General features: G+C 39.8%; 1 protein-coding gene across 1 annotated transcript; it reads left to right on the top strand.

Moving 5' to 3' along the window:
* Nucleotides 1–4,894: 4,894 nt before the first annotated feature.
* LOC123938691 (40S ribosomal protein S4-like) lies at nt 4,895–5,599 on the top strand. The gene has a single exon (XM_046000297.1). It carries the CDS (start codon nt 4,895–4,897, stop codon nt 5,597–5,599), a length of 705 nt encoding a protein of 234 aa, XP_045856253.1.
* Nucleotides 5,600–16,019: the final 10,420 nt, after the last annotated feature.

Here is a 16,019-nt window from a genome sequence, read left to right as displayed (position 1 = left end):
CTTAAAGACTATGCCTGTTGGGAGATAGGGCCTATGTAACTCGTTTGCTGATTTGGGGATGAAATTCAATCTTTGTTTATGTTCCCATTCTTAGTAATCACCAAAAAATTGGAAGACGTTCTTTGATTGAAGACAATGGATAGTATTAGAAATTTTGCTTTTCTGTATATCGTGACACATTTGGTCATGACTGAACCTCATACGTCATTGCTGTTTGGAGTCACTCTGAAAACAGGCATTACAAGATTGTGAAAAGACTTAACTGGGTTATACATTTGGCTATCCAGTAGAAGGTAAAAACATAAAACAAATTAGTTATGCCCACCATCTAAAAAGCATTCCTTCAAATGAAGGTACATTCCTCTTACGTCTCTGATTCTTTACTGACGGATCAGGAGGTAAAATAACAAGTTTTATTGCTCCAATTATTTTGGCTAAAGTGTTTTCATCTTGGCTACAACCTAAGGAAGAAGGTTATTGCAATATGAAATGTTGTGGTATATAAGTCAGTGCGCTTTTTGTTTTTATAATTGGGATTGAATTGAAGCATGGAGTCATTAATGAGCGAGTAAAGCGACCTAGATGGAAAATTAGCAGTGGAGCAGAAGGCTATTTCATGGAGTTATTTCCCCCACATTGACCATGGCAGTACCGATTGTTCTTGCGGTGACCAATAGAACAAGTGACCATGCACTGGTAATTTAAAGGCCAATAGTCCCACTGTTTCACTCAATCATTTGAGAAGGAGAATCAAAACTTTAAGTAAGTTGACTACAAGATGTTCGCTGGTTTAAAATGATCTGACTTTTTAAAAAGTCTACATACAAATTTTAGGTGAAATGATCTGACTTTTTAAAAAGTCCTAAATACAAATTGTAGGTAATATATCTGAATAATATTTACTCATTATAAAGTCGTATGAATTCCTCCAAGTTCATATGCAAACCAAGGATGAAATTGGTGCTCTCTTGTCTTATTTCTCATCACCATCATCCCTCCCAACTTTATGTGCTGCTCCCCTCCTTTGGGATCTGCCAGCTGTTCCTCTCTAAGCATTGCCTGGGGATGTAGATCTTGTGTGATAGATCCTCAGAGTATGGTTTCCTTATTTTTACAAACTACAAAGATCTGAACTTCTAAGAAATCTTTCTTAATTTTCTCTTCTATCAACACCTTGCCTCTCTTTATGGCTTTGGATTCAAGCTACCTAATCTTTTTTTTTTTTTTTTTCAAGCTACCTAATCTTAATTGAACTTGGTAGAGTGCTCATTAGGGGTGAATATGTCCCATTTCCAGGATATATTATTATGTTTACCAGAGGTCATCTGGAGCCGTAACACAATCTCAAATACAGACAGCCTCCTACCCCCCGCCTCCTCCAATATCGTGACACAAATAAATGTCACTTTCACTTCTCCCAACAAGGACCAAAAGAGGCAATATAGATGGTTCTGTTATTCATCCCCATTGCTGGAAAACAGTACGGAACACCTGTGTTTTCTAATGTATGTTTGTAAAGTTATGGGGTAGGGGCTCAGCAAAAACATTCATAGTGATGACAGGCAGACTATTCATTTCCCTCTCATAACATAAACCAGAATTGAGTCATTGGAAGCCAATTTTGAATCTGAGGCAGATAATGTTTCCTGTATCCTGCTATTATTTTTCTCCCCAGCATGTGCTCAATGAAGATAAGTCCTGTGAATAATTATCTGACTGCATAAAGCCATTAGGCCAGGTTCCAGTGAGGTACCACAGCTGTGCTAGGGACCAGATAACAGAGAAAGAACAGAACTCAGGGCTTTTTTCATCATACATCTCCCACCATGCCTAGTACAGTGGAGAGAAGACAGGACTCAGAGTGGGGTGGCCCTAATTTTCCAGGGTAGGTCATGAGACACCCAGGGTATAGAAGCCAGCAAGTGAAGTCAACGAAGGAAAGAGCCAAGAGGACTGTTCTAGGCTACGTATCTCCTAAAACCTGGAGGCTGAGAAAATTCTTTTAGTCTCTCCTCATATGGAAGGGAAGCAACCAAGATGCTACAGTTAACTTCAGCCTCTAAGATAAAGCCAAAGTGCAGGAGAAGCTCAACAGTTCCTAGCCTACACTCTGAAGTTCTTTCTCTGGAAGCGTTTGCAGTTGGTTAAACAAAACCAACTCCTTAGAACATGTGTAATTCTCTCCTAAAAAGGGCCCGGAGTTGGCTGATGTTCTGCTACCTATATGCTCCTCTGACCAAACTTCAGTGTTTTGTTTATTTAATTAATGGCTTTCTTCACATTAGGCCTGCTGCCACAACCAAATGGAGATTTCTCAGCCTGCCAACGGGATGAGTCTGGACAGTTTGCCTATGCCTTGAGGCTAGCTTTTTGCTTTCTCTCTAATTTTTTGAAAGCTGTCTTAAAGAGAAGACTTTAAGCTACATTAGAACCAGAGGAAAATATCAGCAAATCCCACTGAAAAGAGTAAGTGAATAGCCTCAAGGGTTTGTGCCCCAAAGGTCAGATTTAATCTAATATCAGTTCTGTCTGGGAGTCGGAATCAGAAGATTTTTGAAAGGTCTAGGTGTTTTCTTCATAATTAGGTGGAAAGAGGTGAGCCTACTCTTGGGGCCCATTTTCAAAATAAACCAAAGTCTTCCTATTCAACTCCAAACACCGGTGGAGTCAAGCTATGTGTGCAAAAAATCAGTACATAAAGAATTAAAGTGAAATATCCATTCTTTCCTTCAGATGTTTTGTTTCTGTGACATAAAAGCTTGCGGTGCCTGAACACTGTTCTGTCTTCAAATAGATTTGGACGGATACCTGCAAAAAAAGAAAACACGAGGAAGACCACAGTAAGATAGGGGATAGATGTTTAGAGGGAAGCAGGAACAGAGATGAAGAAAACGTAGGAAGATTCGATGGTCTTAGGGGCTAATGGAAGAGGAATAGCAGGACACAGTCCGAGCACCGATGCCCTCAGCGCTGCTGTGAGGGGTGGCTGGCTCCTACTAGTTTCTGCTCTAGTCTAAAGGTTATCTGCACAAATCTTTATTCAACTTGGAAAATTTTGAAGAAAACATCTGTGGGCAGAAAACAATGGCTCAAGGAATTTCCATAGTAAGCCATTTTGATACCAATAAAAATCACTGGGGCAAACATGGAAGTCTCGTCCCTTTTGTCTGACTTTCATTAAGACAAATTGAATGTTTACTGATAATCCAGGGCATATCTGTGAAAACCAATTGAAGTGCTTGAGGGGAAAATGTCTTTGTGAATGAGAGGGCAGGAGAGATTTTGGAAGATTTTCTCCGATGTATAGCAAATATCAGCACTTCTTTTTGGAGGAGAATAGCCTTAATTGCATCCTTGCTTTCATCAAAAAATGAGAATACAATTTTCTGAGAATATTTCAGCAAATCTCCTGCATTTAGACACGGATACTGCCTGGAAATCAGAATGCTAGACTCTGGTTAATTTGGATAAGGCTGTCTGGGACCTTAGAAAAGGCTGCTGACCCCTTGGCTTCATCTTTCACATCTGTAAAATGTGGAGGTTCACTTAGAAGTATTTTTTTTTTTACTTAGAAGTATTTTAAGATCCCTTCTAGTGCCAATATTGTAGAAATCTATGTTTCTTCTAGACAGCTCAGAGAAAGAAAATCATGTCTCTAATATATGTCTTTTCATTATAAGTAATAAAAAATTAGGCTAATACCATGGTTTGAGTAGTGAAGAAATTTTTGTCTTTGTGAACAACTGTGTTTTTTATGCTTACTCTGATTGAGAATTGTAAGCAAATGGAAATAGAACTTGTAACAGTATGTCTTCGTGTTTCTCTAGTTCAACCTTCCTCCATGGAAGAAGTACGTGTCAACATATCACTATATAATTTCCAAAAGTTGTGAAGTAGACAGATTAAAGCTCTTTTTAGAGAAACAGCCCAAGAGTGCTGGACAGTATAAACAAAATCCAATAAATGGCACTGGGCTCTGGAATATAGCACCCCAGTCAAGGGACAGATGCTGGACTAAATATCTCTATAGGCAAGCAGGTCCGTGAAGCGTGGAGCATGTTGGCCTGGCCTGCCTCTGCCAGGGACAAGCTGTGTGATGGAAGACAAGTCCCTTAGGCTCTCTGTTTCCCAGATTCCTTGTCTATAGAAGAAGGGATTGGAATGGTTGTATTCCTAACCACTTTCAGTCTTAGAATCTTAAGACTTGTAAGAAGAGATTAAAATGCAGTTAATTACAAATTGATAATGTAAACAAATTGCACAGACATATATTTTAAACCCTTAAGACAATAAGTTGTTCAAAGACAGTCATTTACATATCAATTATTTATAAGTTAATTAAAACTCATAGGATCACATGACTTAGATATGAAAGAGACCTTAGCAGTAAGCACCAACTATTATAAAACTGCATTATAATTATTTGTGAATGTGCCCCTTTCCTTGTGCCTCCTTTGAGGAAATAGTCTTGTGTTTCTTGTATCATCAGTACTTAGACCAGTACAGATAGAGAGTAGACACTAAGTAAAGATTAATTAAACAAATTTTACAGATAAAGAAACAAGAACTCTGAAAAATTCTGCTAAAGCTGCCTGAACTCAAACAGGTAGCTAGACTGGAGCATCTGCTTCTTCTGAGACCCAATCCAGGAAGGGCTGGTTCCTTTTCAAGGCCAAATTGAGATAGTTTTTTTTTTCAAAAAGTGACATTGGCAATGGCATCTTTTCCATGAAAACAGGTCTGTTAAGGACTTTAAGGCAGGCCAAAGAAAATTAAAGGGAGAATAATACACAGAATAAATATCCAATCACTATTCATTGATTGATTTAAACTTGAATCAAATTACTGTATCTTCTCAGAAGTAATTAGTTATCTTTTCATGCCTAGCACAGCCATGGCTTGTGGTCCCAAGAGGCATCTGAAGACTGTAGCAGTTCCAAAGCATTGGATGTTGGATAAACTGACGGGTATGTTTGCCCCTCACCCACCTACTGGTCCCCATAAGCTGAGAGAGTGTTTCCCTCTCATCATTTTCCTAAAGAACAGACTTAAGTATGCTCTAACAGGGAATGAGTTAAAGGAGATCTCTTGGCAGTGTTTGATTAAGATTGATGGCAAGGTCAGAACCAGTACAACCCACCTTGCTGGTTTTATGCATGTCATCAGCAGTGACAAGACTGGGGAGAATTTCCATCTGATGGATGACACCACGGGTCACTTTGCTGTTCATTGGATTACACCTGACAAGGCCAAGTCTAAGTTGTACAAAGTGAGAAGGATCTTTGTGGGGACAAAAGGAATCCCTCATCTGGTGACTCACGTTTCTTGTGCTATCCTCTGTCCTGATCCCCTCATCCAGGTGAATGACACCATTCAGATTGATTTGGAGACTGGAAAGATTATTGACTTCATCAAGTTTGATACTGGTAATCTGCGTATGATAAGCAGACATGTTAACTTGGGAAGAATCGATGTGATCATCAGCAGAGAGAGACACCCTGGTCCTTTTGATGTAATTCACATGAAAGATGCCAATGGCAACAGCTTTGCCACCCAGCTCTTCAACACTTTTGTTACTGGAAAAGCCAGCAAACCGTAGATTTCTCTTCCCTGTGGAAAGCATATCCATCTCACCATTACTGAAGAGAGAGACAAGAGACTGGTAGCCAAACAGAGCAGCAGATGAAATGGTCTCTAGATGACGTGATTAAAAGTCTTTATACTTAATTAAAGATAATACAACATGATAAAAAAAAGTAATACAATTCTATTTCTGTGGTAGCTATCCCCAAGACAATCACCTTTTATTTCTTCTTTGCCTATATCACATGTCAGATGAAGTCTATTTCTCCACACCTTTGAATCTAGCCCAGCCTGTCACTGCTTTGACCAAAAGAGCACAGTGAGAGTGATACTCCATCAGGTCTGGTCCTGAACTTTAGGATGCTGGTGGCTTTTGCCTTGGTCCCTTGGAGCCCGTGACTGTCATACATAAAGTTCAGCTTCAGTGCTGAAGAGGTCCTGAGACTACATAGAGAAGAGAAGAGACCAGCTGTGCCTGGTCTTTCAGCATCCCTATCGAGTCACCAGGTGTGTGAGAAAGCGGTCTTGAACTATCTAGAACAGCTCAGTTTCTAGCTAAATATCACAAAGTGACCACAGTGGATAACCCAGGCAACAGATGAATCACACAGTTGAGTCTTACTTGAATCTGTAGTTAACAAAATTTGAGATATAATTAAAAAGTTGTTGTTTTAGGCCACTTCATTTTGGGGTCATATATTTGCAGTAATAAGTAACTGAATTTTTTTGTTTAAAAGTACGTAGTTCTACATTTTCTATAAATGAAACTTTTCTTATCTCCTACTCTTAACCCAGATTAACACAGTTTAGAAGGATTTAATAGTGCTGGTCAATTTGAAGTTTTGCTATGGCAAGAATTTCCCCAGGATGTTAACATGAAGGAAAGCTATGGTTTATTTTACAGCAAGAAGTTCATTTTAATGGGATCCATGGTATACAAGCTACAGCATCAATTTCTTTCCCCATAAAGGTAGCTTTACTTTTTATAGAAAAGTAAATTGAAACAGTAAAAATCTGCCTAGCACAAGTGTATGTATTTGACAAAAAGCATCTTGAGAGAATAACTGTCATTTGTAAAATGAATAATATCATTCTTTTTCTTCCCCTTTTACTAATCCCTGATTTACTATTTCCACATTCACTTCGAGTACCTCATTCACTTACATATGGATTCCCTCAGAAAACCTTTACTGAATCGCTACCGCATTCCTGACATGATCCTAAGCGCCGGTGAAGAAACTACGATGACTAAGACGTAGAACTGTACCTCAAGGGGCAACCATTCTACCAGGGAAAACAAAGGCACTACTGAACAGGGCCCATAGGTATGGTAAGCGCTAAAATGGCAGGAAGCACGAAAGAGAATGGGAGCTCAGAGATGAGAAGCATCTCACAGAAGGCCTACAGAAGTAGGGTGAAAGTTCCAGGGAAGGTAAAGTTGGATGCTAAAAGATAAATTTTTCAGACAAAAGAAATTTGCAGACAAAGAAATGGTAAAGGACATTTCAGGCAGAGAGAATGACATTTGCAAAGGGAGGAAAAAGTAAGGCAAAAATGGCAAAACTTCTGTTGTGGATGTAGCAAAGGACTGATGGGGGAGGGCAGGGAACTAACAAGAGATAAATAATGGACCATGGTAGAGATGGGCTGGGGCGGCGGGGAGACACAGAGTGACGAACTCTTAGGCCATGAACTCACAGTCAACTGGCCTTCACCCAGGGCTCCCTATGAGGCCTCCTGGGTGGGGAGCATGCCTACTGCCATCCTGGACTGATTAGAATAAAGGTGAATAGCTGGCCCAAAGTCGGTTCATCCTTTGGCTTGACTATAATCAAGCTGATTATCTATCTCAGACATTTGCCTTTAGAGATATGATTGGAGACTCTGTCTGATCATACAACAGTGTATACTGGATCAACTGCCGTGTAGACATGTGAACCTCACGGGCAAGCCTGAGCCACAAGCAGCTTAATGCTTCAGGGCATCAGCAATGCTACAGACCTTACAGAGTCTGTGGGTGAGAAAATGGAGCTGTCATGCTGAGAGAGGCAGAAATGAAGAGGCAGCCAGTCAGAATGGAAGTGAGAGTGACAGAAAGATAGACAGAGACCCATGAAAACAGCCACGGGTGGATCGTTTCTGGGAGGAGCAGGGGGATTGAATAATCAGGCCAAATGTGGTAGAGATGCCAGCCACACGAGAACCGGGTTTTATCCACTGGCTTTGACAATTATTACTGACCTCAGAAAGAATGCGGTCTCAGAGGACATGTGGCCAGAGTCCAGACACTATTATTCGGAGTTCTAAGGCTACAGAGTGTGCGAAATAAGGTGAATGAAATATGACAGATACTGATGACTTATCCTATCAACCGGTGGGGCCATGGCAGATGGCTGCAAGAATGAGCAGATTTGAAACTTGTCCCAACGGGGCCATCCTTCTCATATTTCTCCTCATTTGAGGAGAAATCCCTCTTTGCATTCTTCTGAGATCTGCTGCCTTCTCTTTCATTAATGATCACAACTGACATCGCTAACAATTTCGCCAATGTGCAACTCAGCAAGTCCCTACTTTGCCTAATTACCATTCATATATTCAAAGGCTGGATGGGGAACTTCAGAAAACCTTACCTTTTAAAGAAGGTTGAGTTGCCTGGGGCCACGAAGAGATGGAGCAAAGTGAACTAGGTTTCGTATTGTGGTTTTTCTAACCCTGGGATCTTTAGGTTGGGTTGACGCACCATGTGGATGGTAGAACAAAGGTCAACAACATTACAAGGTTCCATCTCTTGTCGCTGGTTCAGCCATTGACACCTGATCCACCGCAGTTTGTAGTTTCTCTTTTGTCTGGTGGTGCTGCCTCCCAGCAAAGAGCAGGGGAGCCGGGCGAGCCTAGCCGTCGGTGGGAGAACCAGTCGTGCAAGAGGGGCCTGGAGCTGTTGGGGCACAGCTGCTTGCTGTGATATCCCATTCCTTACTCCTCCTCAGAGGAGGGGGCACCTCAGACCTTTCAGGAAAACAGCTCTTGCGTTTAGAACAACAGCAGACTTACTTTCCTCCTGTCCTGAAGGAGAAATGAGAAGAAAAAATAGGCCATGAGTCATGACCAAAAGAAGGGAAAAAACCACCAACAAAAGAATGTCCTGTGAGAAAGCTCAGAGCCGAGTTTTATTTGTTTGTTTATTACTGGCTGAGATATAAAGGGAATTTAAACAGTAGAGACGCCTTCTCTGGTTATTGTAGTAGCCAAATACATCAAGGCTGATCGTCTTCGCTTGCCGCCAGGGTGCACCAGTGCTCACACCATTCCAAACTTGTAACAAGATCAGCATTTTTAGCCCTTAGTAATCGGACTCAAGTCACTTTTTGAAAAGAATGCTGGGGAGTTGGATCGCTAAGGCTCTGTTTATTATAGCACAATTCTCAAATCCTCTGGAAGTCTTTTTATCACATCTGCAGCCTGTTCTGCTACAACATGTGTTTTTAAATGCAAATCAACTCATATGCAATTGGTAATTAGGGGAGTGATATCAGCATAACACAGAAAACAAATTGGACCAAACATGGTTTTTCCTAGTGGGTTCATTGTCTGAAGCGATCAACTGTGTAAGCTTTTTCACAGTTAAATAAAACAGAACTTCAATGGTATTTGAAGAGTTTGGGGGGGAAAAAGCTGAAAAGTCTCTAAATATCTTCCTTTATTTGAAGAGAGGGGCTGGCTCAGTGGCCTGAAGTATCAGTGATATTGTCCACTAGGCTAATCTACCTGAAGGATGATAACCTGGGAAGGTATTTTCCTGTATTAAAACAAGACAGCAGCAAAAACCAAAAGTACAAAAAAAGAAAAAACTTCTGAGTCATAATTTTAGTTTAGCTGGCCTTTATCAAAGTGACAGTTCTAAAGACCTGTGTCTCCACAGGGAAAGCTTCAGTTCCAGGCTTTGAGACATCAAAGGGCAGGGTGACAGATTCTCAGGGCAAAGGCTAGTGGGGATTTAGCTCAATCTTAGTATCTTCAGGATTCTTACCATTTTGGTTAGTGCCCTTATTAAAAAGTGCCATAGCTTTTGAGGATCTGCTCCTAACCCTGTTTTTTCCAATGAGCGCTGTTGGTTTTTTTGTTTGTTTGTTTGTTTTAAAAAAGATTTTATTTATTTATTTGACAGAGAGAGATCACAAGTCCGCAAAGAGGCAGGCGGGGTTGCGGGGGGGGGGGGGGGGGGGGGAAGCCGGCTCCCTGCTGAGCAGAGAGCCTGATGCAGGGCTCGATCCCAGGACCCTGAGATCATGACCTGAGCCGAAGGCAGAGGCTTAACCCACTGAACCACCCAGGTGCCCCATGAATGCTGTTGTTTATTGCATGATTTTGCAAGACGTGAAGAACGCACATGTCCAGTTGTATGGCAGAAACACCTGTGTTAGTGTTTTTCTGGAATAACATTTGCGTAAGACTTAGAAAACACCAGATATTTTCTACACATTTTATGTACATTATTTCATCTAATTCTCACAACTTAAGGAGGTTGGTTCTATTACTCTGCCATCTTTACAAATGAGGAAACTGAGATCCAGAGAGAATAAATGGAGAGCAGAATCATGAGTGTTCCAAGTAGCCATACATCTGGGTGGGGTCGGAGGGAAAGGTCCTATTCTTTAAGTTATACCAGAGGGAGGGCTATCTGAAAAGGTGAATTTGCTGGGAAATCAGATTCTGTTAGAATGAGGCTATTTGATACAGGTAGCATACAACCTTACCTGATGAAAACTGGCTTTCAAGCTTTTCCACACAGGTTAATAGACATAACCAATTTCTCCTTTAACTCAGTAAGGTACATATTACTGTTCTTCAGCTTTTAATCAAGTTGTCGATAGATATCCCGTATGAACCTATGCAATGCCATGTGCAATGGACTACAGTTATTGCACTGGTTACTCTGGTAGGAGTTGATTAATTGCAACTTCTCATCCTCCTTCCTTGTTCCCTCCCTCCCGCCTGCCTGCCTGCCTGCCTGCCTGCCTGCCTGCCTTCCTTCCTTCCTTCCTTCCTTCCTTCTTTCCTTCCCTTCTTCCTTCCCCTGAGATTAGGTCAGCACAAAATCAGGTCAGACATGGAAAATGGAGACCCCATAAACTCCTTGGCACACAAGCTTCTAAAAGGCTCAGTTGCTTATTTTTCTACATATGAAATTGCCGCTGATAGAGAAATTCTATCAGAAATTGACTTAATGAGAGTAAATGAAAATTTAATGGTAAACAGGCATTGTGTAGGCTGCCTAAGGCATGGGCTTCAGTCACTAGCAGAATGTAATAGGTGATATTATCCTCAGCTGCCTTTCTGTGCATCTGAAGATTAGTAACAACCCTTCTTGTTTTCAATGACGAGTTCATAATGCCACGAAGTACTATAGAAGCTTGCTTCCTCCCCGCTAATTGTATTCTTGGGCTCTGGAAGGAGAAAATTTCAATCACTGAATTACCATTTTATTTGAAATTTCAAGAGGCAAAGATGTATAAAAATGGAGAAGATAATGCCTATAAGTTTATAAGAAAAGAAAAATGTGTCATCGTCTTTTATAATTCTCCTTCATTCTTTTGTAACAAAATGCTCTTCTGCTTTTTTTCCCCCCAAATTTTCTTTCTGGTGCCAAGTATCTAAGGCTTAGTAATAGTTCTTCTTTTGAGAAAAAATTTGGATTTTAAAGCATCCCATTAGATACAGATCAGTGTTTAGCTAAGTGTGAGTTAAGGGCCATGCTTATCAGAATCACATGAAGAGCTTGTTTAAAAAAAAAAAAAGTGAATTCTTGGTGCCAAGATCTCTTTACTGAATTAGAATATTCAATGTGGGATTCTAGGCCTCTATATCTTAACAGGGACCTTATGTCTTTTACACACACTGATGTTTAATATGGGTAAATTTAGTTTTAAAATATTGACTTAGAAAAGTCAGAGAATTCACAATAGGTGTAATTGTTTCAGCCAAGCAAAACAACCATTGATTGATTAATAGGTTCTTATAGATCCCCAGTTTTTCTCTGACACTTTGTGGATAGCCTTATTTCCTCATCCAAACTGAGTCAATCAGCGTTGGTGGTATAGTGGTGAGCATAGCGGCCTTCCAAATTGAGTCAAGAGAATTAAATAATCCACTCAGTCAATTGAAACTAAGGACAAAGTCAATAAATCAAAATCCAATCGTGTAACCAATCTCAGAAGTTTTATTTGACTGAAAAATGACATTTAAACACCTATACATAAAGTTTGTTAAGACAGTTGAATCGATTAATGAGTATAGTAGCTTTCTGAAAACAACCACCAGCATTAAGATCAGAGATATGCTTACATTTATCTTAAAAATCTTCAGTTGCAAATAGTAATACATGCAGGTCATTCAAGAACTATATGTTGCTAAATCTGAGAGACTCTTTTCAGTACTTAATTTGCTTGACTTTTCATCAGTCATTTAACATTGCTGACTACTCCTTCCTTTTTTGAAACAGTCTTGTCCCTTAGCTTCTCTAAGTCCACACTGTGTGAGTGAAGGTGATGCTTCTGCTACAGTAGATAAACACCCAAATCTTGGTGGCTTAACACAAAAGAAATTTCTTTCTCACTCATATAAAGTCCGATAGTATTTTCCCCCAAGGGATGAAGAAGGTTTTTGGCTTCTTCTTGGGACTGACACTGAGCTATTAGATGGAAAAGAGAGAGATCATTATGGGAGATTTTTTTTGCACCAGCTTTGAAAGTGGCCTTCATCAACTTCTGTTCACATTCCATTAGTTAGAGCTCAATCATATGGCAACATTGAACTTCCTGGGAGGCTGAGGAAAACCTGGAGAAGGAAGAAGAGGCAGATAGGTGCTCAGATAACAATCTTTGCCAAACAAACTCTCCTCATTTTTTCCTACCTCTTTGTATATTCTTTCTCAGATGCATTTATGACCCTGTTCTTTACCTAATCCTAGAACTTGGACGTACTTCATGGGGTTGTTCTAAGTGTGCTACTCTTTTTAGTCTCCAAAATTCCCCTGGCCAATAACATTCTTTCAGATGGGTTTAATGGATGGCTCTAGCCCATGGAGCCCCCAAAGCAAAGTCCAATCACTACTGAAACTCTACCTATTAATGTCTCAAATGTACCTCAACATCCAACACGCAAAAGTGAACTTGTCAGTTCCATTTCTCCTTCCAGCCTTATTTGACACAGTAAATGGCACAAATCACCACCAAATTGCCCAAATCAGTCATCTCCATCTCCTATACCCTGATAAAGTACATCTTTTTTTTTTTTTTGCCTCTTTCCTGGTTTCTACCTAGAGTCCTGCTCTCCCCAATCCACACTGTCATCAGAGTCATTTTTACAAAATTGAACTATGGTTATATATTTTCTCTGCTTTAAATCTTTCAATGGCTTCCTTATGTCCCTTGGACAATAAAATCCAAGCCTTTTAACATGTTTATGGTGTCCTTCATAATTTAGTTCCATTCTCCCCCTTGACCTCTAGCTCCTTCCCACTCACTCTTTCCCTTGAACATCCAATTTCCTTTTGGTTATTTTCTAAGGTATGCCATTCTTTTTCCTTGTGACCAAGCTTCTCCCTTCATTTAGAACACTTTTCCCTGACCTCTTTCAAAGTGTAGGCCCAACTCATTTTTCAGGTCTCAGTTAAAAATGCCACTTCCTTTTGGAAATCTATAGTAATTTCTTAGTTTATATTAGAAGTCCTGCTTATGCTCCTGTGACACCTTGAATTTTATTGTATTTTCTTGGTTTGCATTTACTACTGTATCTCCAAAGTTCTTAGCAGGCCTATTAGGAAATTTGTTGGTGAGTGAATAAAATTATTGTGATAAACTTGACCAGCTTCTGTCATATTTCTGCAAATTCTATGATACAAGTGGCTGCTTATATTTCATAGTTAAATTCTCTATGAAACAATTTTCCAGAAGTCCAACTTCTGATGGCATCTTGACCTAGCATCTCCAGTCACGTTCTCGAATGAGAGGAGCCAGGCTGTTCTTTGTTTGCATGCCTTTACTCATTCCCATTATGATCAACATCCTCAACAAACTCTGGAAAAGCCAAGGAATGATTTCCCTAATACCTCCCAGAGGAACCACAATAAAGGAAATCAGAAAGACATCTGTGTATTGCTTATACCTTCATAATCCTTTCTCGAGTTGTAAATTACTTGGCAACACCTATTGAGCTATTCTATTTGAAAAAGGAGCTATGAACACAATAACCAATTCAGTGCTTTGAAGCTTTATCATTCCTTGAGTCCCTAGACCCAATTTCAACGTGTGGAGGGCGTGTTTCTCGTACCAGCAACTAACGGTTCTTGGATACCACAAGCATGTCTGAAAATTCAACTCAATTCTCCAACTATCTATGGGGAGATAGCCTCAGGTTCCACAGGTAACACGTTTATTCCCACAAGACCACAAATTCTCTAACCCCATTCAAATGCCAGTCATAAGCCCAGGTTATTACCTGTACTTCTGATTATCCGCCTATAAACCAAACGTTCCCATGACCTCCTCTCTGGGTTCAATTAATTTCCTAGAGCAGCTCAGGGAAACTCAGAGAAGCATTTTACTCACCAGACTATTGGCTTCTTTTAAAAGGGTATAATTCAGGAATAGCCAGATGGAAGAGGTACACAGGACAAGGCATGAAGAAAGAGCCTGGAGTTTCCGTGCCCTCTTCAGATGCCCCACTCTCCCAGTCCCTCCATGTGTCCACCAACCTGGAAGTGTCAACAGCAAGACCCCTACTCCTGCTTTCCTCTTCACAGGAAGGTTAACCTTATCTTAACAGTTACCTCCACCTCACTGTAATGTTAATATCTCCTCCCAAGGAGAAGCACAAACCTCTTTAACATAAGATACAAGGTATATATGAGCACGTTTCCTTAAGACACATGAGTGACCTGGGGCGCCTGGGTGGCTCAGTGTGTTAAAGCCTCTGCCTTCAGCTCAGGTCATGATCTCAGGGTCCTGGGATTGAGCCCCGCATCGGGCGCTCTGCTCAGCGGAGAGCCTGTTTCCCCCTCTCTCTCTGCCTGCCTCTCTGCCTACTTGTGATCTCTGTCAAATAAACAAATAAAATATTAAAAAAAAAAAGATACATGAGTGACCTTATACCCACCTCTACATGCGATGACAAAGATTCCCTTCTGAATATTCACTCTAAACCCTAAATAAAAAGAATCTCTTCACCCTTGCTCAAAGTCATGGCTTTGGAAGTAAATCTCAATGACCTCCAGCCCCTCTGCCATTACCAGAGGTCTGAGGATGGAACTGAAATTTCTAACCCTCTGTCATATGATTGGTTCTCCTGACAACCAGCCCCACCCCTAGTTGGGATTCAAAAGTCACAGCATTAACGTAATGAAAGAATTTTATTGCTCTTATCTCATATATTCCAAGGGTTATAGGAGCTCTGTCACAGAAACAGGACAAAGACGTATATATTATACATATATAATATTATATAACATCAATCAATAATTATTAATCAATAGCATATTAATTATATCATAGTCTATTATATAGATTTATAATCATAATTATATATTTATTTAATTATAATTATAACCATCTATTATAAATATAATTTATTTATACATTTATATGAATGTATCTATTATAAATATAATTATAAATATATAATATATAATTATAAACATATAATTATGTATTATATATAAAGATATATATCTTAATATTAAAAAATTATTATTTGATTAAGCTCTTTAAAAATAGATATCTACCTGGTGATTTATTCCTCAGCTTGGTTCTTCCATATAGAACAGTTTTTTTTTTTTTTGGCACCCAATCTGATTTTAAGATGTTATCAAAACCATTTTTCAAAGCTGGTTAAATATAGACTTCTTTGTACCTTTTTGTTTACTGACATGTTGAACATAACAATTTCCATTAGAATATAAAACTGATTCCAGTTGGAGTTGAGAACTTAGTGTGTTCCAAGGGCAGAGCAAAATGCTGTACATGCAATCTTGAAATCTTTCTGGATTTTGAAAAAAAAAATCTGCATGATGTATTTTTTTATTGATTATATTTTATTGTATTTAAATTCTTGGGAAATTGACAATCCATTTAAAGACTGATTCGCCAATTTTTTCCTGAATTAGAATAATTGCTTAGTAACAGAAACCTATATTTGGGCACTTGGGTGGCTCAGTTGGTTGGGTGTCTGACTCGGTTTTGGCCCCAGTCATGGTCCCGGGGTTGTAGGATTGAGCCCTGTGTCTGGCTCCACAGTCAGTGGAGATTCTCTCCCTCTGCTCTTGCTCCCATCCGTGCATGCTCTCTCTCTCTCTTTCCCTCACTCTCTCCCTAATATATAAATATTAAAAATGAAACAAAAGCAAACCCATGCCTTATGCATGCCATGTAGCAGGATGGCAA

Source organism: Meles meles, chromosome 3 (genome assembly GCF_922984935.1).
Source record: "Meles meles chromosome 3, mMelMel3.1 paternal haplotype, whole genome shotgun sequence".
NCBI classification, from domain to species: Eukaryota; Metazoa; Chordata; class Mammalia; order Carnivora; family Mustelidae; genus Meles; species Meles meles.
This window is presented reverse-complemented; position numbering and strand designations above follow the sequence as displayed.